Genomic DNA, 27313 nt, shown 5'->3' with positions numbered 1-27313 from the left:
GCCTGTAATCTCAGCTACTCAGGAGGCTGAGACAGGAGAATCGCTTGAACCCGGGAGGCGGAGGTTGCAGTGAGCCAAGATCGCGCTCCTGTACTCCAGACTGGGTGACAGAGTGAGACTGTGTCTCAGAAAAACAAACAGAACAAATAAAAGATTGGCAGGTTGTTAAAAACACACTCGCCAAGTATATGCTGTCTATGAGAAACTTCAAATATAATGATACAGGTGAGTTGAAAGTAAAAGGGTAGAAAAATACTATGCAAGCATTAATCAAAAGAAGCAGGAATGGTCATGTTTGTATTAGATGAAACAGACTTCAGAGCAAAGAAAATTACCAGGGGCATTAAATAATGATAGAAGTGTCAGTACACAAAGAAAACAGTGATCCTAAATTTATATGCATCTAACAAAAGAGCTACAAAATATATGAAATAAAAAGATACATTAAAGGAGAAATAGACAAATCTGTAACTATAGTTGGAGACTTCAGCGTACGTTTTTCAGTAATCACCTCACCCAAAAATAGCAGAATATAAATTATAAAATATAAATTATTTTCGAGCTCTCACAGAACTTTGCTAAGATACATTGTAACCTGGGCCATAAAACAAACCTCAACCAATTAATACAGTTGAAACCAGAGTGTGTTCTCTGACCACAGTAGAATCAAACTATTAATTAGTAATAGAATAATAAAAGGAAAATCTCCACACTAATTTAAACAACATACTTTTAAATTATCCATGATTAGGGAAAAAGTCTCAAGAGGAAAAGAAACATAGAACTGAGTGAAAAGGAAAATACGACATCAAAATATGTGGAATGTGGCTAAAGTGGTCCTGAGACGGAAATCTGTTGCACTAAAAACTGAAAGAAAGACGGTTTTAAATCATAACTTAAGGTCTAAACTCAAGAAACTAGATAGGAAAAAAAGCAAAATAAATGCAAAGTAAGAAGAAGGAAAAACATAAAAATAAGAGAAGAAATCAGTGCAATTGAAAACAAACGATAGAGAAAATTAATGATACAAAAATCTGGTTCTTACCAAAAAATTCAGCAAAATTAATAAACCTCTAGTGAGACTAATAAAGAAAAAAGAAGACATAGTTGCATATCAGGAATAAAAAGAATTATCAATACAGATTACCAGAATCAAGAAGATAATGCAAATACTATGAATGATCTCCATATGTAAGTTTGACAACTTGGATACTTGTCGCCCAGGCTGGAGTGCAGTGATGCAAACTCAGGTCACTGCAACCTCCACCTCCTGGGTTCAAGCGATTCTCATGCCTCAGCCTCCCGAGTAGCTGGGATTACAGGTATGCCACACCATGCCCGACAAATTTTTGTGCTTTTGGTAGAGGTGGGGTTTCACCCTGTTGGCCAGGCTGATCTCAAACTCCTGGCCCCAAGTGATCTGGCCCTCCTTGGCCTCCCAAAGTTCTGGGATTACAGGCATGAGCCTCTGTTGCTGGCCTGAAGTGAACCTTGTTTTAAAAAGCACAAAATACTACAACTCACACAATATGAAATAGATAATTTTAATGGCCCTGTTAAGGAGACTGAATGCGTAATTTAAAATCTCTGAACTAATCTCCAGGCCCAGTTTCACTGGAGAATTCTTACCAGAATTAATACCAGTTCTATACAGACTCTTCCAGAAAATAGAAGAGGAAGGAACAGTTCACTCATTTTATGTGGTTATTAACCTGCTACCAAAACCAAATAGAGACAATATTAAGAAAAAAGATAGACCGGGTACGGTGGCTTATGCCTGTAATTCGAGCACTTCGGGAGGCTGAGGCGGGTGGATCACCTGAGGTCAGGAGTTGGAGACCAGCCTGGCCAACGTGGTGAAACACCATCTCTACTGAAAAGACAAAAATTAGCTGAGCCTGGTGGCAGGCGCCTGTAATCTCAGCCTACTCAGGAGGCTGAGGCAGGAGAATGGCTGGAACCCGGGAGGCAGAGGTTGCAGTGAGCCGAGATCGTGCCATTGCACTCCAGCCCAGGCCAACAACACTGAGACTCCATCTCAAAAAAGATAGAAAACAGATATTCCTCATGAATATAAATTAATTCAGCTATATATACAAAGAATTATGCACCATCACCAAGTAGGATTTATTCCAGGGATGCAAGGCTGGCTCAGTATTTAAAAATCAATGTAGCCTGGGCGCGGTGACTCACGCCTGTAATGCCAGCACTTTGGGAGGCTGAGGCGGGCAGATCACAAGGTCAGGAGTTCAAGACCAGCCTGACCAACATGGTGAAACCCCGTCTCTACTAAAAAGACAAAAATTAGCCAGGCATGATGGCACACGCCTGTAATCCCAGCTACTCAGGAGGCTGAGGCAGGAGAATCGCTTAAACCCGGGAGGCAGAGGTTGCAGTGAGTCAAGATCGCACCACTGTACTCCAGCCTGAGTGACAGAGACTCTATCTCAAAAAAAAAAAAAAAAATCAATGTAATTATCATATTATCAGACTAAAAGATTACATGACTGTAGCAGTTGATTCAGAAAAAGCATTTGATCAAATTCAACACCCATTCATGATGAAAATCCTCACAAAAATAGGAAGAGAAGAGAATTTTGTAGACTGGATAATGAGCATTTTGCAAAAATCCTACAGCTACCATTATACCTAATGGGGAAAGCATGAATTCTTTCTACCTAAAACCAGTAACAAGGCAATCACAACTCATATTCGACATTGTACTGGAAGTTCTAGCCAGTGGACCATGGCAAGAAAAGGAAATAAAAGTCATGCAGATAAAGGAATAAAGCTTCCTCTATAGAAAATCATAAGGAGTGTACATACAAACACCTAAAAAAATAGACCAGGCTTGGTGGCTCGCTCCTGTAATCCCAACACTTTGGGATCCGAGGCAGGTGGATCACCTGAGGTCAGGAGTTCAAGACCAGCCTGGCCAACATGGTGAAACCCCGTCAAAAAAATACAAAACATTAGGCATGGTGGTGGTCATCTGTAGTCCCAGCTACTCAGGAGGCTGAGGCAGGAGAATCACTTGAACCTGGGAGGCGGAGGTTGCAGTGAGCCGAGATCGTGCCACTGCACTCTAGCCTGGGCAACAAGAACGAAACTCCATCTCAAAAAAAAAAAAAAAAAAAAAACATCATATTGCCTAGTTTTAAGATGTGACCTGGGATCACCATATTGGTCTTCCCACGCCAGCTGCTCCCATGATGGTTGTGTGTTTATTTAGACCTGTGATGATGTCTCAGACAGTACATGGTTCCCTGAACTGCTGTGCAACTTCAGTGATGTATGGCATTGAGCTGGTCCATCCCTGCCAACATCCTGGCTGTCTCAGGTTACCCTGTAGAAGGAGTCAGATGGATGGTCAGTGGTGTGCATCAGTAATGTAAACAAGAACAGTGTTCTCGTCACAGAGGGCCAGCAGCATGAGCAGTGATAAGAGAGGTAGGGCCTTTTCTCCCATCTACCAACTCCAGGACTGGCCATTCCTGAGTCAGTTGACCAGACATCTGGGAAGAAGAGCTCCCAACTCTAAGATTATTTTCCTAGGAATAGCTTTAAATGCAGCCACAGCTTGGTCTTCTGCCTTAATATGATTTGATATGTTTTGCAATTTACTGTCCTGCTGAAAGCATTCATATTGTGAGGAAAAAAACCCATACAAATCATCATTAAATCTGTTATTTTTAAATGTTTGGCCTTTTTCTGTACCCTTTGGATTCAAGCATTATTTGGGTTTCCAAAGTAATTGAATAAAAATCATATCGCTTATAAAAAAGAAAACTTTTGAGTCACAGGATATAAGATAAACATACAAAAATGAATTTTATTTCATACTAGCAATCTATACTAGCAATGAGCAAGTGGGCAATGAAATTAAAAGTGTGATATCATTTAGTCACTTAAAAAAAGATGCTAGGCCAGGCGTGGTGGTTCACACATGTATTCCCAGCACTTTGGGAGGCTTAGGCGGGAGGATTACTTTAGTCCAGGAGTTCGAGACCAGCCTGGGCAACAAAGTGAGACCCCATCTCTACAAGAAATAAACTAGGCAGGTGTGGTGGTGTTCGCCTTTAGTCCCAGCTACTTAGGAGGCTGAGGTGGGAGGATCACTTGAGCCTAGGAGATAGAGGCTGCAGTGAGCCATGATCATGCCACTATATTCCAGCCTGGGCCACAGAGTGAGACCTTCTCTCCACAAAAAAAGATATTCAGATGTAAACCTAATAAAACATGTTAGGACTTGTATACTGAAAACCACAAAATAGTGATAAAAAAAATCAGACAAAATCTAAATAAGTGGAGAGATGTTTATGGATTAGAAGATTCAGTATAGTAAAAACGTCTCTTCTATCCTGCTGTGGTTTGAGTGTCCCCTCCCAAACTCAGGTTACAATGTCATTGCCATTGTGACGGCATCATGAGTTAGTTAATTACTTCACTAGAGTTTTAGAAATTGTTACCCAGTCCAATGGTGTGACCGTAACACCAGAAACCTGTACTTGTCAGAGTCCTTTCCGTTGTATCTCCTCAGAGATGAAACACTTTAGATTCACAGTTGCTTACAATAGCTTTCAGGAAAGTACCAGAGTAAAACAATTAGCTGTCGTTGGATGACAAGACTTTAAATGGCCATGGTTAAATATCCGATGAGAGTTCATTATAATAATGTTGCAATTGACAAGGAAGTTTAGTTATTTCTGTGGTTATAGCATTTTAAGGTAACTAGAATTGTACTGATAACATTAGACCAGGTCTATCAGATTTCTAGGAATTGCACACAATTTCTGGAACACATTATTTGTACAAATTAACTCAAAGAAGGTTAAACATCATTTCTTATTTGACAGTGCTTCCCATGCAGATCTAACATAGTCAAATAAGTCTGACTTGTTTACTATTTCTCTTCATAATGAAAGAGAATTCTCTTGAGATATTTCAGGGTGCCTCTGGAAGCTCCCAAAGTTAGCTCCAGGTCAGAAAGAATTAAGTTTAGAGTTTGATTTTGGGAAGCTAGTAAAAAATGTCAAAGGCTTAAAACACTTGATTAATAGGATTTCAGGTCACTGAAACTATAGTCACTCATTTAACCAGAGTGATAATTAAAAGTATTCAAAGGCAAATATAGAAAGTTACACAGTTATAAAAAGACCTGAGCAGTTTTAATAGAGGGGACTCTGTTTCTCTGTTTTCTTTTCTGTAAAGACAGTGTCTCACTACACTCCCCAGGCTGGTCTTGAACTCCTGGCCTCAAGCAATCCTCCTACCTCAGCCTCCCAAAGTGCTGGTATTATTAAGGCTTATTATTTTGATAACTTATAAATAAATTCATTCAGATCTTAGCCAGCTTGACCACACGTAAAATTCCTTTTCCAAGATTCCTCTTCCACAAACCTACTACAACTTTCTTATATCCGTTCTGTTTTGGATTAAATTCTTCCTTTCTCTTACTGTGAAACAAGTCATTCTACTTTAGGGCAAAAATTAGTCTTTTTCTCTTAACGAACACACATCCAGTGAATATTCATCATTTAAATTAGCAAAACCCTAAGGGTGTAAATTACCAATGGGGAGCTATTTTTGAGTAGACATAACACAAACAAAGCTAGCTACCATCAAGTTATTTCTCTGTTAGCTACTTTTACAGCATGTGTATGTTTGGCAGTCTTCACAAAAATAAGAATCCTAAAAAGTTTAATAGATGGGGTTTTTTTGTTTTACCGCTGTGCTCAGTAAACGTAAAGTAATGGATACTGGCACCCACTTGCACATTTGTTCATAGATTGAACTCAGTTCTATAATTATAAATATCTAGTGGAGGTAACATAAACTTATTTGATAGTAAATCCTGGTAGGATTTAAAAGTTGTATATCTGCATTATGTATTCTTACCCAAGTCACATGAACTTGAAAAGCATTTGTGTTGGTTTCTGTGTTGCTGAGAGAATACTTAATTTATGTGAAATGCTTATTTTTCTTTAAATCTATTAAATAGAAATCTTTTATGAATTAATTTTTGACCATACCATCTGGAGGTAGAAAAATAACTCATGGCTGGGTGCGGTAGCTCAAGCCTGTAATCCCAGCATTTTTGGAGGCTGATGCAGGCGGATCACCTGAGGTCAGAAGTTCAAGACCAGCCTGACCAACATGGAGAAACTCCGTGTCTACTAAAAAAAAAAAAAATACAAAATTAGCTGGGCATGGTGGCACATGTCTGTAATGCCAACTACTCGAGAGGCTGAAGCAGGAGAATCACTTGAACCCGGGAAGTGGAGGTTGCGGTGAGCTGAGATCGTGCCATTGCACTCCAGCCTGGGCAACGAGCAAAACTCCATCTCAAAAAAAAAAAAAGAAAAAGAACACATATACGTAACATACTTACATGCACAGGCATATATAAACATACAGACAAGCAGATTTCTTAGCTTTCTTTTGAAAACTGTAGCCATGTACCAAGTACTGTAATATAAAACACACTAGTTTTATGAAACAATAGCTGAATCTAAAGTATGTTCCCAGCAGATGGAATAAATTAAGGTTACTTACTTCGGTGGCCAAAGTTACTACTAGTGCTTTTGGAAATGTCTTAAGATTTTTCATTTAAACATTAAACAAAGAGTTTTCAAGCCTTGACACAAAAGCACTGTCCGTAAAAGGGAAAAGTGATACATTTAACTAACTGAAAATTTAGGTTTTGCTTTGAACATCCTATAAAAAGGATGAAAGACAAGCTACGGACTGGGAGAAAATCTTTATAAAACAACATATTTGACAAAAGACGTCTCTAGAATATGTAAAGATCTTTTAAATCTCAACAGTAAAGAAAAATCCAGTTAGAAAATGAGGTGGAGATATGAACAGACATTTACCAAAGGGAATATACAAATGACAGAAATGTACATGACAATATTTAACGTCATTAGCCATTAGGAAAATTCAAGTTGAAATCACATTGAGGTCTTAATACACACCTATCAGAGTGACTAAAATTGAAAGTAGTGACAGCACCAAATGCTGCATCTCATACATTGCTGGTGGGAATATAGAATGGTATGATCACTCTGGAAAATAGTTTGGCATTATCAGAAAACTAAATATGTGCTTTCTATAATGACTCAGCAGTTGCACTCCTAGGTGTTTATCCCAGAGAACTGAAAACTATGTTCACTGCCACATGAACGTATATAGTACTTGTATTCATAATAGCATCAAACTATAAACAACCCAGGTATTCTTCAGCAGATAAATGGCTAAACAAACTGTGGTACATCCATATCATAGAACATTACACAGCAGTAAGAAGGAACAACTATCAATTAGCACAGCAACTTATTTTAATCCTTAGAAATTGGTGCCAACTGAGGCCAGGCACAGATGCTCACGCCTGTAATCCCAGCACTTTGGGAGACCGAGGCAGTCAGATCACCTGAGGTCAGGAATTTGAGATCAGCCTGGCCAACATGGTAAAACCCCATCTCTACTGAAAAAATACAAAAATTAGCCAGGTGTGGTGGTGGGTGCTTGTAATCCCAGCTACTTGGGAGGTTGAGACACGAGAATCTGTTGATTCCGGTGGGACAGACGTTGCAGTGAGCCGAAATTGCACTGCTGCACTCTAGCCTGGGTGATAGAGCTAAACTCCATCTCAAAAAAAGAAAAAGAAAAGAAATTGATGCCAACTGAAAAAAGTCCCAAAAGGTTCCATACTGTATAATTGCATTTATATAACATGTTTTAAATGATAAAATTATGGAAATGGAGACTGTTGTTTGCCAGGGGTTAAGGAGGGAATGAGCCTGGAAGGGAGTTGGGTATGGATATTGAAAGGCGACACGAGGATTCTCATGGTGGCAGAACTACTCTCTATCCTAATGATGGGGATGGGTGCAGGATTTTACACGAGTGATAAAATTGCATAGAACTAAACATACCCACACGTACACATGCCCCAATGAGTAAAAGTAAAACTGAGGCAGTCTGAATAGGATCGGTGGATTGCATCAACATCAGTATGCTGGTTGTGGTATATACTGTAGTTTTGTAAAATGTCACTATTGGGGGAAACTGGGTGAAGGGCCCATGGTATCTCACTATGTGCATTTGGCTCTACAGTTAACTCAAAATGTTCCAATATATTAATAAAGTAAATATCTGTACATGAATCTAAGGTGCGAAATAAATCAACATCGGGGCCCATCCTGACCTGTGGGGATATACAAATGGCACAAAATGAAAAATGAGAATCAAAAATAAGAATCATGAATACAAAGATTTTAATCTAGAAAAAGACAAGAACAGATTGCCTGGTAGAGTTCTATGCCTGGACCATATCTACCAAGGATTGCCAAAACACATGCCAAGGATGGAGATATATATATGCTATATAGTATATATGCAATATATACACTGTACATATATATATATCTCCATCCTTGGTATGCTCTTATATATATAATGAGTAATATATACACATATATATAGTGTATAGTTGGGGGAAAAGGAGAATAATTAGGGCTTGAACCCCTTTGTATCCCTTTTCCTCCAAATTTAACATTTTCTTTTCAGTTTTATTTGTCTGATTGAGGTGTCGTTTTTGTGACTTTTTAGGTGGAGTGTTGCTCCTGGAAAATCCAAAAGGTGATAATAGGTTGGACCTTTTAAAGCTGAAGAGTGTTGTCACTAGCATTTTTGGTGTGAAAAATACGGAGCTGGCTGTCTTCCATGATGAAACAGGTATGTGGAAAGTGAGAGGAGCCTGTGTCCTTTGACTTGAGATGGATTGGTGAAGGTCTTAATTTGCTGTCAGTTGTACTATATAACTTTTGCATTTTTCCTAACTCTCTCGAGTCAGGGCCCAGCTCTTCAGCAGTGCCTGCCAGCAGTGTCTGTTCATGCCTCCTCATTGTATGATGTGACTGAAAACCCTGGGCTAAATGGTTCTAATCCTTCCCTGTCACCTGTTAGCCAGCTGGTGGACTTCAGCCTTCAGAGTCCTCCCTTGTGAGGTTGTTTTTGTTTTTGAGACAGGGTCTCACTCTGTCACCCATGCTGGAGTACAGTGATGCAGTCATGGCTCACTACAGCCTCCACCTCCTAGGCTCAAGTAATTCTCCTGCCTTGACCTCCCAAGTAACTGGGACTACAGGCATGCACCACCATGCTTGGCTAATTTTATTTAATTTTTTTCGGAGAGACCAAGTCACTGTATTGCCCAGTCTGGTCTTGAACCCAGGGCCTTAAGCAATCCCCCTGCCTTGGCCTCCCAAAGTGCTGGGATTCCAGGTGTGAGCTACCACACCCAACCGTGAGTTTTAACTTTATTAAATAAACACAATGCCTGGATCTCACTAAATCTGGATTCTCAATAAAGCAAACCTGAAAATTTTTAAAAGAATTATAGATGCATTCTCCCACTATTACGTATTGAATGTGACCTCTGAAAAGAAAAAGATATGTCCTAACCCCTTGTATGTCTAAATGTGACCTTTGGAAATAGAATTATCGTAGATGTAACTAGTTAGGATGAGGTCATACTGGAGTAGCGTGGGCCCCTAATCCGGTATGACAGTTGTCCTTATAAGAAGGTGGCCATATGAAGACATAGAGACACACAGAGAGAATGCCATGTGGTGACAAAGGCAGAGATTGGAGTTACACACAGCTGCAAGCCAAGAAACAACCAAGATTGCCAGGAGCCTCCAGAAGCTAGGAAGAGGCAAAAACGGATTCACCGACAGGTTTCAGAGGGAGCACATCTGCCAACACTTTAATTTCAGACTTCTGACCTCCAGAACTTTGAGACAGTACATTTCTTTTATTTTTATTCCCTAGCCCCCTGCAGTTTGTGGGATTTTACTGTGGCAGCCTCAGAAAACTAATACTCATTTTATGAATCTGAATGCTCATTTTCAGAAACTTTTAAATAACTTAAAAGAAGAAATGCAAATGGCCGACTAAGGAACAACGGGTACATCTTAATGGTAATCAGGAACTTTCAAGGTAGTACCACAGTGAGGTACTATTAACTGCCACCAGATTGGCAAAAACTAGAAGAATCTGACAGACTCAAATGTTGTCAGGGATATTGCATAATAGGAACCCTCATTCACTGCTGGATTATGAATTGTTGGAACCACTGGAAAACTGTTTGCTATTGTATCCATTAAAGATTGGATAGGAGAAGCAAAAGCAATGTGGGAGAAACCAAGTAAAGGTCTACAAGAAGGTAGCAAGTTAGAGGTCTGAGAAAAATCTCTAACCGGGTTCCACCAAGGTGGTGTGTAAGTCAGGGGAAAGCTGGATCTCTGCCTAAAGTCACTGTAGGATGAGAAGTAGAGAAAAGCAAAAACAGGCTGGAGTGCACATCTCTCTGACCGCATCTGACACTGACAGTCCGGTGTTTTGCAGAAGAAACTGCTGGTGTACTTTTCCAAAGAGTTGCACACATTCCTGGCCTGGAAGTTGGAAGAGCAGAGGCAGGAGCGTGGGCTGCTCACTGTCCCACTGAACAAGTCGGCAGATCCACAGCAACCTGAGAAAACCAAAGGCACGGGCCCCATGTTAGCCTGTTTAGCATAATGACTGTTACTAAACTTCTACCTTCCAAATCCTGTGTAGATTTCTCTGTGATCAAGCCATTACCCAGAACCGGGTCAGACAGAGAACCTGGGAAATAGTTTTAGCTTAGCTGCATTGACACAGGATGAAACCACCATAGTTCACCTCATTGTGATCTTGACATGTATACATGGCTCTTTAAACCATATTTAACTTCCAAATAAAGACCCTAGTACTTTAAAAATCACACTTTCAACTCTTTTTGTACTGCTTCAAAGATGCTAACTTCATTACCCAAAACAAGATAGAAAGTTACCTTATCCTTCTTTGGGTGATGTTAATTTCTCTTCTAGCTGAGCCATACCTCCCCTTTTTGCTGTTCTTTAACTTTACTGAGATACAAGGTTAACCTGTTAAAATATTTCGTGTTATATGGTAAGGAAATAAGAGAGTGGAAAAATAAGAATTGGCTGATATATATTAACATGTCATGCCACACTTCATTTGCTGAAAAATGAGTTCTCTGGTCAGAAGCAATGCTATGTGGAGTGATGTGTTGGTGAATAAGACATTCTCCGCGTCCATGGATGGTGGGTTTGACCGAAGCATTATGGGTGACAGTGGCAAATCCATGTCCAAAAGGAGTGTGTTCCAGTAAGACCAAATCACTGCCTTTTCCCATAATGGAAACTGCAGTATAACCAAGCTGCCATCGAGAGTCTGGCTCGTCTTTCCTGGCAATAACACTATATTGAAAGCTCAGGTAATGGTCCCCACTGTTGGTAGTTGGGATACACAGTAGCAACTGTAGCAAAATCAACCTTAGGGGATGGAAGTAATGTTGCGGAGCCCATGCCTGGGTGGCCCCTTTGTTCATCCGTCCATTGGGCAAGGGCAGAAGTGGCTGGCGGCAGAGTAGGTCATGTCCACTGAATTTTTTTTTTTTATTTTTTAGAGACAGGGTCTCACTCTATCACTCAGGCTGGAGTACAGTGGCTCAGTCATAGCTCAATGTAACCTCAAACTTCTGGGCTCGAGCAATCCTCCCACCTCAGCCTCCAAAGTAGCTAGGAGTACAGATACATGCCACCATGCCTGGCTACTTCTTTTCTTTTTTGTAGAGAGGAGATCTTGCTGTATTGCCCAGGCTGGTCTCAATCTTCTGGCCTCAAGCAGTCCTCCCCTTTCTGCCTCCCAGAGTGCTGGAATTATAGGTGTGAGCCACTGTGCCCAGCCCCACCCATTTTAAAATTCTCATTCTGTCTGCCCATTTGAAGAGATCTGTCCACATACCTCTTGCCCTAACTTCCTTGTCACCAGTTTTCTAATTCTGTTCTTTGAGTCCCTGGCTGTTCTCATTTAGTCCAGCTATTGGCCAGTGTCCGTGAATCAGTGTAGATCTACTCCTAGCTGTTTCTCCGAGCAAAATGACCAGCCGGCTGCACTGAATGAAGTTGTACCCATTGGGAGGATTTCCACCTATCACTATTCTTCAGGGCTACCCAGAGTCAGAACAGGGCCGTAAGACTGTAATTGTCTACTTTGGATGGTACAGCGTATTGTGCAGTAAAGCCCTACGCAGCGAGCCCTAAAATGTTTTCTTTCTCTGCCAGCCAGTCCTGGAAGACTTCCTATAAGGCCACACCTGTGGTTGAGAGAAGAGACCATGTGGGCCTAGGCTGAGAATGGGCATCTAGCCACTGGTGCAGCAGGTTCCTCTGAGCCAGTGCCCCAGCCTAGTCTCATACCTGCCATTTCCACTCAATATTTGGAGGCTGCCCTGTGGGCCTGTCCTGTATCACAACCATTAGCAGTCATCTGCCTGTGCATGCATTCCCAAGCAACATTTAATGTTCTCTAAATGAAATTACGCTGCATATGTTCTGTGTATCATGCTTTTTTCCACATCTGTTCCTGCGTCAAATAACATCTTCTGACTGTAATTAGCATTTTTTAATGTAAGCTTTTCGTGGTGAAGCTTGAGATTCTGATATAGGAGGAAATTTTAAGAGGAGCTGTATTATACAGAGAAAATACTAAAATAGAGAAAACAATTTGCCCTGTATTTCAGATTATGAATATTATGATGTTTATTTTACAACATTAAGATTTCCTACCATTGCATGTCATTAAAGGCTGGTTTTATAGAAAAGGCAATGGCTTTTGATAAACAGAAATTAAGTGGAAAGCATTGTTGTAAAAAGATACATGGTAGTTAAATAGGAAAAATTGAATGACTTCAGTTTTGAACTGTTCGTTAACCCTGAAAGAATTGTTGTTATTTTTAGAAATACAAAACGAAACCGACCTACTGAGTCTTAGTGGAAAAACACTGTGTGTGACTGCGGGATCGGCTCCCTCTCTGATCAGCAGTTCTAGTACTCTTCTTTGTCAGTATATCAACCTACAGCTCCTGAATGCAGAGCCACAAGGTATGTGCCTCCCCACAGCGGGCAGATTGTGGGGTGCTGGGCATTGAGGTTGTCTTTAATATTCAAATATGTGTATATTTCTAGTCAGCTTCAAAGTATTGCTTTAAAGTGTGGGCTCCCCTGCTGCTTTGGGGAGCAACCACAGGCTTTTCTTTTGGTGTGTTATAGAGACTCTCATCCATCTGGCATGGTTAGGAAATGAAAAAATTGGTTAGGTAAAAATGATAATTAAATTGTTTGAGTGTCAAAACATTTTAATCTCTAATTTTACTTTCTTTTCTGCGGAAAATGTTCTGAAAACTTGTATACTTTCCTGATATTTTAGGATCCTCGTTGTGCACATTTGTACTGAAGTCTTCGGGCTCGTCACTTGACTGTGTACTGAGTATCTGCCCCCCAAGCTGCTGGGCTTTTATCTAAGTTTTGTTTTTCTTTTTCTTTTTCTTTTTCCCCTTCCCCTTCACCTCTATGAAATATTCAGAGCTGTGTCTGCATGGACTGCATCTCCAGCGGTCGCACTCATCCTCCTGGACCCGCTGCTGGCCTCAGCACTGCCTGTTAGAGCTGTCCGCAGTGGCCACCTCTTTTGGAGATGGAGGGTGAACTCTCGAGATTTAATCCAGTTTGTTCTTTCTTCCTTAGAGTGTTTAATGGGGACAGTGGGCACTCTCCTGCTTGAAAACCCGCTTGGGCAGAATGGACTCACCCACCAAGGTCTTCTGTATGAAGCAGCCAAGGTGTTTGGCCTTCGGAGCAGGAAGCTAAAGCTGTTTCTGAATGAGACCCAAACGCAAGGTAAGGAGATTATGGACCGTAAGTTTTTTGTTTTTGTTGAAGGTAGATTTTGATGCCATTAACCATTTGTAGCATATACATGTAAGATAGTACTATTGTAATCCTGTTTTGTTATTCTTTCCCCAGAAATTTACCATAATATAATTTTCTTTCCTTTCCATTTTTTTTGAGACTGAGTCTCACTTTGTCTCCCAGGAGTGCAATGGCACAATCTTGGCTTACTACAACCTCCACCTCCTGGGTTCAGGCCCGGGGCTTCAACCCAGCAACAGGGATTCTCCTGCCTCAGCCTCCCGAGTAGCTGGGAGTACAGGCGCCCGCCACCACGCCTGGCTCATTTTTGTATTTTTAGTAGAGATGGAGTTTCACCATGTTGGCCAGGCTGATCTCAAGCTCCTGACCTCAGGTGATCTGCTCGCCTCGGCCTCCCAAAGTGCTGGGATTATAGGCGTGAGCCATGGCGCCCAGTCAATAATATAATTTTTTAATAGCAATTAAAAGGATAATTACTTTTTGCTAAATCTAAAAACTACATGTGTATGTTATTAAAAATACATGCTTCTAGGTAAATTAGCATGTTTGCTGACCCTAAAACTGTTCTTTTTCCCAAAAGTCAAAATTATCACAGGGTTGTAAAATAGCCTGAAGGAAACTTACAGCTGACATTATACCTCCCTTTATAAAGGGAGTTTATAAAACATGCTTACCTGCATTTTCTCCTTGAGACACAACTGTGAAGAGCTAGGTCATCAGTTGACATATTCCACATTCTATTATCTAGAAAATAGAAATTAAGGATGGCGACTTGCACTTGCTGGTGTCAGGCAGCGTATTTTCTCCTCCTCCCGTTCTCCCACTTAGCACTATTCACTTCAGAGATTTCAGCTTCTGTGGCTGCTCTGTCAGCTTCTCTGCTGACATCCTTAGCCTACCCTCTGAGTTTCGTTCTGTAATCCTGCTACACATCAAACGTCTTCACTTTAATATTGCTGCCACTGCAATCACTTCCCCCGACAGCTTCCCTTTGTGGGATCTGCTTTTTTCCATTTATACCCATTCTTGACATCTCAACTCAAAACTTTTACCATCCCATCCTTTTATTTGTGACACCTGATAGCCTGGGATTTATTGGGTTTCTGCATCAGTATTTGTGTCTTTTGGCACTTGTGGAAAATTGCCAGACATCTTGTCCAACTTACCTCTTACTCATTCTCTCTCGTGTTCTCTCCTTCTAACACCTTGTTTAGACATGTTTTAGATGGACTTGCTCACTCTATCCTGCCTCGTATTCTCTTTTCCTATTTCCCCTCCTTTTGTCCTTATATGCTACATTCTGGATAATTTTGGCTTTTTTATCTTACCCTTGTTCTTCTGCAGGTAAGGTGCGTCTTTTCTCTGTTTCCGGAAGATTCTCCCTTCGTCTTTTACTTTCTGCAGTTTAACTGTGATTTCCCTAGGTGTACATTTTTTGGTATAAGGCAGTCTTTATTTCTGTTACAGTGTTTTGAATTTTTTTTTTTTTTAGACTTGGTCTTCTTCTGTCATGCAGGCTGGAGTGCAGTGGCTCAATCACAGCTCACTGCAGCCTCAAACTCCTGGGCTCCAGCAATCCTCCCACCTCAGCCTTCCTAGCTAGGGCTATAGGCACGCGCCACCATGCCCAGCTAATTTTAAAATTTTTTGGTACAGATAAGGCCTCTCTATAAGGTCCAGGCTGATCGTTTTTGAACTCCTGGCTTCAAGTGATCCTCCCACCTTGGCCTCCCAAAGTGTTGGGATTACAAGCATGAACCACCACACCCCTGCTTCCTGATTTCTACCATTTTCTTTTTTTTTTTTTTTTTTTTCTGAGACAAGAGTTTTACTCTTGTTGCGCAGGCTGCAGTGCAGTGGCACGATCCCAGCTCATTGTAACCTCTACCTCCTGGGTTCAAGTGATTCTCCTGCCTCAGCCTCCCGAGTAGCTGGAATTACAGGCATGTGCCACCATGCGCAGCTAATTTTTGTAATTTTAGTAGGCACAGGGTTTCACCATGTTGGCCAGGCTGGTCTCGAACTCCTGGCTTCCCACAGTGCTGGGATTACAGGCATGAGCCACCACACCCAGCCCGTTCTGTTCTTTCTTAGAGTTTCCATCTTTCTGTTTACATTGCCCATCTGCTTTGCTTGTTCTGTTATGTTCCTGTTGAAGCCCAGTTTTAAGAAGCATATGTCTAGTTCCTTGGAGACACTGTCAACCCAGACCCACTTTAAACTCAATTATTTTGGACCATAGGGAGAATGTTAAGAAAGCTGTGACTGACTGGGTAGGCGTGGTGGTTCACTCCTATAATCCCAGCACTTTGGGAGGCTGAGGTGGGCAGAGTTCAAGACCAGCCTGGCCACTGCACTCCAGCCTGGACGACAAGAGTTAAACTCCGTCTCAAAAAAAAAAAAAAGCTATGACTTTCCCAGTCATACACAAAGGCCAGGAGTTCTGATGGAGACAGGATTTGTATATCCCTACTGCAAAACAAAGCTAAGTGAGGCGGTTCTCTCTGTATTGGCGTCTGTGGCTGCTGCAACACATTTCCACAAATGGGGTGGCTCAAGTCAGCAGGTTTGTTTTCTCACAGCCTTGGAGGCCAGACACTGAAATTAGGCTGTCAGAAAGGCCACAGTCTCTCTGAAGTCTCTGTGGGAGAATTCCTTATTCTTCTAGCTTCTGGTTCTAGCTTCTACCTTCTTCTTCTATTCTTCTAGCTTCCCTTAAATTGTGGCCACATCACTTCAGTCTCTGACTCTGTGGTCACGTTGCCTGCTTCTCTTCTGTTTCTTCTTTTTCCAAATAAAGTTACATTCACAGCTCCTGGGAATTTAGAACCTGGGCGTATCTTTGAAAGGCCATTATTAACCGATTACATTCTCTTCACTTTTTCTCTTGTGGTGAAGGCACTTACTCAGACCGACCCTTTTGCTATGGGTTTCTTATTGGAAGTTCCAGTTTCTTCAGCAGAGATTTGTTGGACTTCCCAGTGTGTATATACCGGAGGCGTTTCTTTCCCTGCTTTCCTAGCTCTTTAGTGCCCAAAGCATTAGGCCACCAGACCCCATATTCATTATTTTTGGCCTGTGGAATTCTCCCATTTTCTTTCTGTGCAGCTATTTTTTTTTTAATTTAGTTGCATATCATACTTGTAAATTTTCTGTCATAATGTTAAATACTAAAGTTCTGTTTCTTCTTGGGTTCCTCCTTCCCTCCCTGGGTTTATTTCCAGTGACTCTCCTTGGTTGTTTTCCCTCTTATCTAGTTTCGGGCCTCATCGTCCATCAAAGTCACCAGTCTGCAGGCTGTACTCTTCCGCCGGAGCTGTCTTCATGAACATTCCTGCCTCAATTTTGTTCCTTCGCTTAGAGCCCCCAAAGCTCCGTATTCTCTTATGCTTCAGAATCTTCCCTTCCACCCAAGATCCTTCCTGCTCTGGTGATTCTGTCCTTTCCTGTCTTGCTAATTCTGTCCATGAGTCTTTCACTCCATCAAAGGCTTTTTTCACTCTCCCTCGAACACACTTGGCTCTTTCATTGTGGTATGGTAGTAGATCATCTAATAATGTAGCTTTCTATTTTGATAAGCTTATATAAAACTTTAGAGATAATTCATAACTCTTTTCTTCTCTCTCAGATCCATTGGTCACCAAGTACTGTTGTGCAGTGGAGCTGAAGATGACATTTATCTCTCACTTGTTCTTGCAAGTAAATGCAGTGGCATGATTGAAGCTGGTCAGGGGTAGAATCGTGTCTTGTGAATTATGTATTTATAATACTGCCTGCAATTCACATAACCTTTCTGTGAAATTCTCTTTACTCTGTGATGTTAGCTAGGCAAAAGTTTAGTAGGTGAGAGCTTTTAAAGGTTTAGTGATTTACCTAAGATTACCACACAGATGGAACTTTTTCTAATTCAGTATCTTTCCAATCTAGTATCTGTAGCTTCATTTTCATTATGCCTTTTCTCTCAGAATTGTCTTTCATAAAGTATCAGTAACTTGATAAATTAGAAGAGCCACAAAATGTTGACCGTTTTAGAAACTCTTAAATGTCTTCTTGCTTGCTCCACTAAACTCTAAACATCATCTCCAGATCCTGTGATTATCTATTAAGGAAGTAGCTTTGAGAGTGTTCTCACATCTAGGATTGCCTGCTAGGTACGAGAAGAGCTGTTTTTAAAGAAAGCTCATCTGTTTGCTTTAAATTCAGATCTGACTAGAAGCAAAATGCTCCACAGTAGGCAGATAACTTTAAATTTTCTTTTTCTTTGTTTTCTTTTTGAGTGGTATATTCACTGTGTTTTAATCAATTGCATTTGGGTTATATTTTTGGATGCTCAGAGTTTTCCTTATTGGCCATATTGGATCCTGTATTCTTTAACATGATCCTGTGTCTTTGGTAAATTCTTGCTTTCTCACATAGCAAACATGTCCTAGGCTGCTTATGTACTCTTACTTCTCCAGACATAGAAAATAGCTGTTCTTCAAATTATAGAGAATCGTATTTTGAAACCACATATCTAGGATACTGAGTTGGCACAGCTTCTGGGCTTTTCTTGTAGACATAGTATCTGTTTATGAAGAAAAACAACCATCTTGGCAGTACCCAGAGTTAGCCAAACTGCGAGGTGATGGCATAGTCCTCCAGAAGGCTCCAGGAGTCTGTCCAAAATCTGACTCCACCTGCACAGAGTTAGGGTTCTGTGAACTCAGTAAAGGATCCACGTCAGACCCCCATCACTGCTGGCACCAACTGCAAGTTCCAGGGATTTTCCTAAACCACTCTCAGGTTCAGTAACTTGCTGGGAGGACTCAGACTCACGGAAAGGTATTACACTCATGGTTTGAATTAGGGGAGGGAAAGGATACACATTAGAAGCAGTGAGAGCGAGAGAGATACCCCTGGAGTCATGGATAATGTTTCTTTCTCCCATCCCTTAATCTGACAACACAGAGACTGTAGTACCAACCAGGGAAGCTCACTTGAGCCTTGGTGTCAGTTTCTTTTGAGGTTTCATTCTCTAGGCATGATTGCTGATAATACCATGCGACCCAGCGTCCCCATCCTAAATCGTATACTTTGTGTTTCTGTCGTGGCCAACACTACACTGAATCACCTCATTAGCAACAACTGTCAGGTTTGGTGAACGTGCCCACCATGAGAAACAAAGACTCCTACTAAGAAATTCCAAGGATTTAGAGATTCCACTCAGGAGCTGGGGCAAAGGGCAGAACTCTTAGGTTAAGGCCAAATTCCTTACTACACAGCAGTTAACTTTTTTTTAAATATTCACCCCCAATAGGTAAAATACTGATTTTTTTTCAACTTTTTCGTTCCATTCTAGAAATTACAGAAGACATCCCCATGAAGACTTTGAATATGAAGACTGTGTATGTTTCTGTATTACCAACAACAGCAGACTTCTAGCATGCCCTTTCAGTGTTGTTCAGTCAGCCTTTCCCTGATTACACCCATCCCCTGCACATATGTGCACATAGACACACACATGAACACACTGAAGATGTTTCCTTCAGGTGCATGTAAAATATGCTGCTTGGATTGAAATACAAATGGGATTGATGAGTTAAGTAACTTGAGACCTCACAGTAATCTTCACACTTAACCTTAGACACCTATGCAGTCATGTTGGGAGCAGGTTACAGTGTTACCTCAGCACCACAGTTTATTTCTATACTTGAGTTCTTCAGTATAGAAGGTAGAAGTGATTTAAATGGCATAGTATATATATCATTTTCTGGCCTCTTAAAATTTGAGACCTCTTGATGAAATGGACATATTATATATTTCTGCCACCTGGATTTTCCTGGATAATTTGATGGAATATTTTAAGTTTCAGTAAATCAGAACAATAAACAAACTCAGATATAAATGTGTTGAAAGTAATTCATTCTCCCACAGATAGATGAAACTTGAAATGTGTAATCTTTGAAGAACATAAAAACTTCACAGTGGTTTCTGTATTAAGACAGTGGACTAGATATCTAATAAAACTTCTTCCCAAAATTCTGGGTGATAATTTGAGTCCTCAAAGAAGCAGATGACATGACAAAGTTAGATGTGCAAGAATTTATTAGAGGAAACACAACTGGAGGATAAACCAGAGATGGAGCAGGTGTAGGTCGAGAGAGCCTTCAGACTCCAGTGTGGGTCTGACACCTGTAACAAGAGAAAACAAAGATTGATTAGCAAAAACTCAGACTGCAGTGCAACTCTAAGACAAAGTCGGTCAGGCCAATGGAGGGTTCCCAGGCAAGGATTCCTTTTAGTAGAGTTCAGAATTGGGTAGAAATAGCCTGGCTTTGTTCCGCTGACTTCCTCAAGTCAGTGTCTGGGAGGAGACCAAGGGGAGCGTGGCCTTTGCACAAATGCCCTGATGGATCTGAAAGTACCAACTGCACTCTTCACATCAGATAACTTTGAAGGGAGATCTGAATGATGCATCCCTATGGCTGCTACAGCAGATGCATTCACACAAAAACCCACAAGTTGGAGAAAATAGAGGAAACAACCAGAATTTGGGGAGTTGGAAAGCAGATAGATGGTGTTAACTAACTTGGTAGACCCAGGAAACCCCAATTCTAAATCAATGGAGAAACTAATAAACTTATTTACATTTCAGAATTCACAGCACCAGTTACCTCTGGGATGAAAGGTGGAAGAGGCCCAGAAATAGGGAAGATCGCATCAACACTGGGAAGCCTTATGGCTTCTCCCATTTCCATGTTGCTAAGCAACTCTCTTTATTCCCACCCCCAACTCCACCCCCGCACAGTTGGCATCTGGAAGGTAAAAAGGGACTGGTTGGCAGAAGTCAGAGTGAATGGAAGGCGAGTACTTCTAAGCCTGGAGGATTCCTAAAACCAACCCTCAGGTTAGATAATTTGCTAGAAGGACTCACAGAACTCAATGAAAGCTTTGTATTCATGGTTACAGTTAATGACAGGGAAATGTTAAAGATCAAAATCAGCCAAAGGAAGAGGAGAGGGCAGAGCCCAGGAGAAGTACCAAACACAGCTGTTGTCCTGTCTCTCTGAAGTCAGAAAGCATTACTCTACTGGCATCAATGTGTGACAGTATGCAGAGTATTGCCAGCTAGGGAAGTTCACCCAAGCCTTGGAACCCAGAGTGTTTATTGAGGCTGCTTTACGTATCCATCATTGATTGTCCATGTGGTTAATCACAGTCTCTAGGTCAGCTGATAGTGCATGACCCAAAACCTCCATCCTGAATCATATTGTTGGTATGTCTGATGTATTGTACCCCACCACTATAAGACTATATAGATTCGTCCCACCCCAGCCATAAATCATATTGTCAAGGCTATTCATTACGACCCAGGATCCCCAGGTAAACAAAGGCATTCCTCTGTAGCATAACATCCCAAGGGCAAGGCCAAATTCCTTTACACACAGTACTGTACTGGAAACAAGATTAAGTGGCTTTATAAATACTGTCCACTATACCAAAGAAGAATGTAAAAGATTGACACCCAGTATTGCCTGGGAAAAAGGCTCACTCTGAACAATGAACTTTGAAGTTGAGAAGTCCCACCCATACTCAGGTCAGTGTTTAGCCCCCAACTCTTATTCAGGAGACTCTCATCTAGAATTACCAGAGATGTAGTGAAAGCCTCTAATCCAAAACCAAAAGAGAAAACCAAAGCAACTTTGAGGAATCAAACGATGCAGTGAGAAGAACATTCCCCCTGCCAAATGTGTTAGTATCCTTAGAGTTACAAGATACTACATCTATAAAATAACAATGCTACAAAACATGAAAATCTCAAGAGGAGAAAAAACATGTTCCTGTTAATATAAGACTTAATATAAATGAAAAAAAAAATCATTGGAAAATAGTGTTGAAATTTTCCAAATGCTAGATAGATTAAATACAGAAGGTGGGAGAAAAGAGATAATTGTACATAAGTTAGAGTCCAGGAGTTCCAGTATCCAAATCGTAGGAATTCCAGAAAGAAGAAAAATAAGGTCAGAAAATTATAATTAATGTAAACAAATTTTGCAGAACTTACAGCCAGAGTGAAAGATACCTTCAAATGTCTAGCACAATGCATGAAAATAGACTCACTCCCAAGGCACATAACAGAAATTTCAGAACATAAAGAGAAGACTAAGTTTCTAGAAAGAAAAAAGCAAAAGGGATATAGAAAGATTAGCAATTAGTAAGGATTTTTCTTTTCAACCTCTGGGAGCACAGAACAATTTAGTAAGGATTTGATTTCTCAGCAACACGGCAAGAAGAGAATCTCCCCAATTCTTCGGGGAAAGTTTTCTAACTATATTCTACACAACCAAATTATCAAACAAATATGAAGTTAAAGACATTTTCAGACATGAGTTAGGTCTTAAAATTATCTCCCATGTACTCTTAGGGAGTTACTGGGTCATGTGCTCTACCAAGTGGCAGCAACCCCGCTGAGATCGTGGTTCCTAAAGCAATTTTCCCGTGAAGGGAACTAGGTTTCCCTGGGAAAAATCGCTGATTCTAGAGCTGGAGCTGGGAATGTACGAGATGAGTCTGGAACATCTTGTAGTAACAGAAAGTAAAGTGATGAAAAAACAGTGGTGAGTGACATCAGCAAGATGGCAAAATGTTAATAGCCCTGCTGAGCATGGTGGCTCACACCTGTAATCCCATCTCTTTGGGAGACTGAGGTGGCGGATCATGAGGTCAGGAGTTTGAGACTAGCCTGGCCAACATGGTGAAACCCCATTTCTACTAAAAATACAAAAATTAGCCGAGCATGGTGTCACATTCCTGTAATCCCAGCTACTCAGGAGGCTGAGGCAAGAGAATCGCTTGAACCCAGGAAGCGGAGGTTGCAGTGAGCTGAGGTTGCACCACTGCACTCCAGCCTGGGCGACAAAGCAAGATTCCGTCTCAAAAACTAAAAACTAAAAAAAATAAGCCCCAGACCCTCATTCTCCCATAGAGACACTGACTTAACACTATATGGACCAAATTGCCTTTGTGAGAACTTTTCAGAAATGAGTTAAAAAGTTGCAATACCCCAGGTGAACGTAGAAGCAAGAAGAGCTGATTTGAAGCAGGTGAGAAAGTCCATTACGTCTGCATACCATAGGTTCTCTCAGTACCACGCACAGTGCGGCACAATCTGGAGGTATCTCCCACTTGCACCTTCTTTCTCAAGAGGGAAAGAGTAGAGTGGAATGTATGTCCCATGTTCTGGCTTATAGTGGGGCTGACCACAGGACAGATTTCTGTTCATGTGACTCGGAGCACTGACAGGAACAGTGTCGTACTTTGGATGACTGGGGGCTGCTGAGAACAAATGTGAGAGCTATAGCCTTGTTACAGCACTGCAGGAGCTAGTATCGTAAACAGATACCAAGGGGAGCAAGAAATTATGAGTTCCTTAAAAAGAAACAGGGGCAAACCTCTTCAGGAAATTACACAAACCCAGAGAAGTTACATCCCTAGAAAAGATTCAAGAGGTCCCCAAGATCTCTAGCTAAACTAATGTGTGATGCTGTTCCTTTTCACAAAGCCAGTCTATAAAGGCTAAGAGAGATGGCTGTTTTTTCAGATGCCCAAATCTCAACGAAAGATGAGCAGGTGGCCGGACACAATGACTCATGCCTGTAATCCCAGCACTTTGGGAGACCAAGGCAGGAGGATCACTTGAGTCCAGGAGTTTAAGACCAGCACTGTCACGGTTTGCTACAAAATTAAACAGCATTAGCACAAAACAAACAACATTCTTTTGTCTCTTTTCTAGGCAGCAGGCTTTATTTTGTGTGCTTGGGTCTATTCTGTCAGGAGAAGGGTGCCTAGTGTCAAATCCTGCAAGGCCTGAGGTGGGGGCCTCTCAGGTGACCTTAGGCCTCCCAGGTGACCTCATATCTCTCAGGTGAGGTCTGTCCTCCCAGGTGACCTCTGCTCTGCCACGTGAGGTTCTGGCACAGTGACTTTGACTCTTGCAGGAGATGGGCTACTGCCAGGGTGTGAGCCAGGTCACTGTTGTCCTGCTGATGTTCCCCAAGGAGAAAGAGGCCTTCTTGGCACTGGCTCAGCTGCTGACCAGCAAAAACCTGCCAGACGCTGTGGATGGACAGCTGCCCATGGGGCCTCACAGCTGGGCCAGGTGATGGCTACACTGGCCCAGTGATGGCAACTTAAAGCCATAGTGCCTTCTGTCCCTGCCCCATTTGGTGGGCTGGGCAGGGCACCACGGGTCCTCCCAGACACCAGGCTCACCACCGACACAACACAGATAAAAGGAGTGTGGTGGGTGCTTCCCTGGCCAGGCTTCCCACCAGTTGTGGCTTCCTGTGTACAACTGTACCCCCAAGGGCAGGTGATCCAGCAGCTGCTCAGTGCAAAGCACCGGGGAGGGAGCAGGGTTTGGGCACTGGCCCCTCCCAGAGGGCCCTTCCCAGCCTGATGCCCACCCCCATGCCTAGAACACCTCCTGAGGCTGTCCCTGGATGGGTTTCTATAGAACATGCTATCCCAGGCCTAGGCCCGGAAGGACACGTGGTGCTGAGGCACCCACAGGCCTCCCTGGCACAGCTTCAAAGAATAAAGTGCAACCCGCCCCCAGGGGACTCCAGCCTGAGGTGCCCTCCTGCTTCACCATCTGGAGCAGAAAACAGTGGGGAGTGCCTGGGGTACCCCAAGCTCTGCTTCCTAGGCCTTCCTCCTCCTCTCCTCCTCCTCCTCTACTCCAAGAAGCTTCTGAAAACCAGGCAGGCTTGGCCTCCGGCCAGGTGCTGACCAAGAGGCTACTGGATATGCCTCGAAGAGGAGATGGGCGATGTAGGCCGGACACCACTGAGTCCCTCCTGGCTCAGCCTCCGGCCAGATGCTGACCAAGAGGCTACTGGATATGCCTCGAAGAGGAGATGGGCGATGTAGGCCGGACACCACCGAGCCCCTCCTGGCTCAGCCTCCGGCCAGGTGCTGACCAAGAGGTTACTGGATATGCCTCGAAGAGGAGATGGGGGATGTAGGCCGGACACCACTGAGTCCCTCCTCCACACCCTTGAGGGCCACCTGAAGGGCACAGGAGCCTTCAGACCCATCCAGGAGCTGCAGCAGCCCCCCAGAGAGCAACAGGGACCCCTCACTCCTGAGCACCCCTCCAAGGGGGTCAGGACAAGCCCTGAGCCACAGAGTAGAGAGAACCAGTGTTCAGAGCCAGGATTCAGGGAAAGGGCAGAAGAGGTGGGACCCTGGGCCAAGGGGCAGAAGTGAGGGTTCCACTGAGTGTGGGAATGGTCCAGGCCCGGCTTGGAAAGGACAGAGGGCAGAGGGGGCTCCAGAGGACAGGGGGAGCCCAGTGCCCTGGGGGCATCTTACCCACGGTGGAGAGAGGCCCCAGGTTAGGTGGCAAGTGGGTTGGATGACAGTTAAGGCCTCTCCCACCTGCTCTGAATCAGGGCTGAAGCAGAGGTGAGGGCGAGGGTGTGAATCAGGGAGACTGAGCCACCTGAACGCCATGGGGCCGTCCCAGGAGCAGCCTGAGATGCCCCGAAAGCTCCCCTCCCCGGATGGCACACACCCTTCGCTCTGGGATCAGGGCCCGCAGCAGTGTCCTCAGTGTCACTCAGGAGGGCCATGCAGGGACCACGAGGACTCCAGGGATCCAGGTCCATGGGGCCCATCCCTGCGAGGGTCAGATGGGCTGGGTGGAGAAGCCGACCGAGCCTCCTTTCCTTTCAGGGAAACCTGAAGAGTCCCCAGGATGGCCCTTGGCCTGGAGCGAGTGTCTCAGCCCCCAGGCCTCTGCTGGCCTCCCCCAGCCTGGAGACCCTCCCCAGAGAGCATGGGCTGGCTTTCCTTGGCCCAGCAGCCCATAAAGGTAGTGCCAGGAAAACAGGAGCCTGGTCCTGCCCAACCCTCACCCGGCTAGGCTGTCCCCATGGCTGAGGCCCTCAGTGGCACCAGGGGGTCTCCAAAGAGCCTGGGGCCACAGGCCTTTCTCTGGGGGCCCTAGGGGCTCAGGGTCTGGCCTGCCTGTCCCCAGCCCAGGACAAACCACTCATCGTTTGGTGGTTAGTTACTGCAATGGAATTCCGAGGTCTGGAAGGAGCCAGGACAGCAGCCTACCCTGCAAGTGCCTGGAAGCCCCAGACAGCCCCTCAGCCAGCTGAAACCAGCATCCACAGGGAAGCTGGAGACTTGGAGGCCTCTGGAGGGGAGGGTGTGTGTGTCATCCTCATAGCTCTGGCCAGCCAGCAGCATGTCCTATGTCCTCATGCTGACCTCCTATGGGACACAGCCCCCTCAAACGCCCCAAGCCTGAAATCCAGAGGTGTCCAGCCCAGCATCAAATGAAGCCCCTGTAGGAGAGAGAGACCAGGGGTGCCATGGGCACTCCAGCCATGACCTTGGAGGAAACCAAGACTGCTGTGGCCCTGGCCAGTGATGGAGTCTGGCCCAAGGCAGGGTGAGCCCTCTCAGAGCAGCGCATGGCTGCTTGGGGCTTGTGCATGTCCCACAAAACCAAGTTGGTGACCTTAGCTAGCTCTGAGAGCAACCAGCCACCTCAGCAAGGGGGCTGCAGAAGCAGAGGGGCCAGCCACTACCCTTGTTCATACAAGGAGGCAGGAATGGTCAGGCTCCAGGACCTGGGTGGTCACCTGATCACCAATGGGGCAGAGTTCTATTCAATATTGAGAGGCTAGCCAGGCGTGGTGGCTCACGCTTCTAATCTTTGTAATCCTAGCACTTCCAGAGGCTGAGGCAGGAGTGTTGGTGAAGCCTGGGATTTTGAGGCTAGCCTGGGTAACATAGTGAGACCCCATCCCCACAGAAAATACAAAAATTAGCCAGGCGTGGTGGCATGCATGCACCTGTAGTTCCAGTTACTAGGGAGGCTGAGATGGGAAGATTATTTGAGCCCTGGAGGTCAAGGCTGCAGTGAGCCATGAGCATGCCACTGTATTCCAGCCTGGGTGGCAGAGCAAGACCCTGTCTCAAATAAATAAATAAATAAATAAAAAAGAATGAAAATAAAATATACTGACTTCATGTAAATTGTTCTGGACATGTAGAGTCTAATCGACATGTCTTAAAAGACAAGACGAATGTTTTTCATGAAATAAGTGAGGCTAAAACATTTTCTTGGACAAACCTCCCAGCAAGGGGAGGCTGGCTTGCTGCAGTGTGGAAACTGTGCTTAGATTGTTCTCTTCTGTTTGTCCACTCCCCTAATCGATGCTCTTCTCTCCCTTTTCAGATCCCTTGCGATAGAGCTACTAACTCAACTCTTCTTTCCACAGCTAGCAACTCAGATTTTAATGTTCGAAAACGTCTAGTGAAGTTCCAAGCCAAGGAAATGAAGGAGTGAAGGATGTGCCATCCCAAATATGTCAGATTGGTATATTGATTATTTTGAGTTGATAATATTGGAGAAACTGTAGTTTCAGAAAGGGTGAGCTGACGTGTCTCTTCTTTTTTTTTTTTTTTTTTTTTTTTTTTTTTTTTTG

At 43.2% G+C, this 27313-nt stretch overlaps 2 protein-coding genes across 4 annotated transcripts in view; both read left to right on the top strand.

The window, feature by feature from the left end:
- IARS (isoleucyl-tRNA synthetase) overlaps nucleotides 1-19710 on the top strand; it is an 83153-nt gene extending 63443 nt beyond the window's left edge. For all 3 annotated transcript variants that reach the window (XM_025360818.1, XM_025360817.1, XM_025360819.1), the window contains 4 exons: nucleotides 8617-8742; nucleotides 12855-12998; nucleotides 13641-13793; nucleotides 19165-19710. In XM_025360818.1, the coding sequence (XP_025216603.1) occupies nucleotides 8617-8742; nucleotides 12855-12998; nucleotides 13641-13793; nucleotides 19165-19247 (506 nt within the window). In that variant the 3' untranslated portion in view covers nucleotides 19248-19710. The remainder of the gene's footprint in view (nucleotides 1-8616; nucleotides 8743-12854; nucleotides 12999-13640; nucleotides 13794-19164) is intronic.
- A 4096-nt stretch (nucleotides 19711-23806) lies between these two features.
- The window catches only part of PRSS47 (serine protease 47), a 20138-nt gene continuing 16631 nt past the window's right edge, over nucleotides 23807-27313 (top strand). The window contains 3 exon segments of the mRNA XM_025358891.1: nucleotides 23807-23964; nucleotides 25336-25496; nucleotides 25819-26025. Coding sequence (XP_025214676.1) covers nucleotides 23807-23964; nucleotides 25336-25496; nucleotides 25819-26025 — 526 coding nt within the window.

The sequence above is a fragment of the Theropithecus gelada genome, chromosome 15 (genome assembly GCF_003255815.1).
Source record: "Theropithecus gelada isolate Dixy chromosome 15, Tgel_1.0, whole genome shotgun sequence".
In the NCBI taxonomy this organism is placed as follows: Eukaryota; Metazoa; Chordata; class Mammalia; order Primates; family Cercopithecidae; genus Theropithecus; species Theropithecus gelada.
Note: the sequence above shows the minus strand (reverse complement) of the source record. Positions and strands in the feature narration are given on the sequence as shown.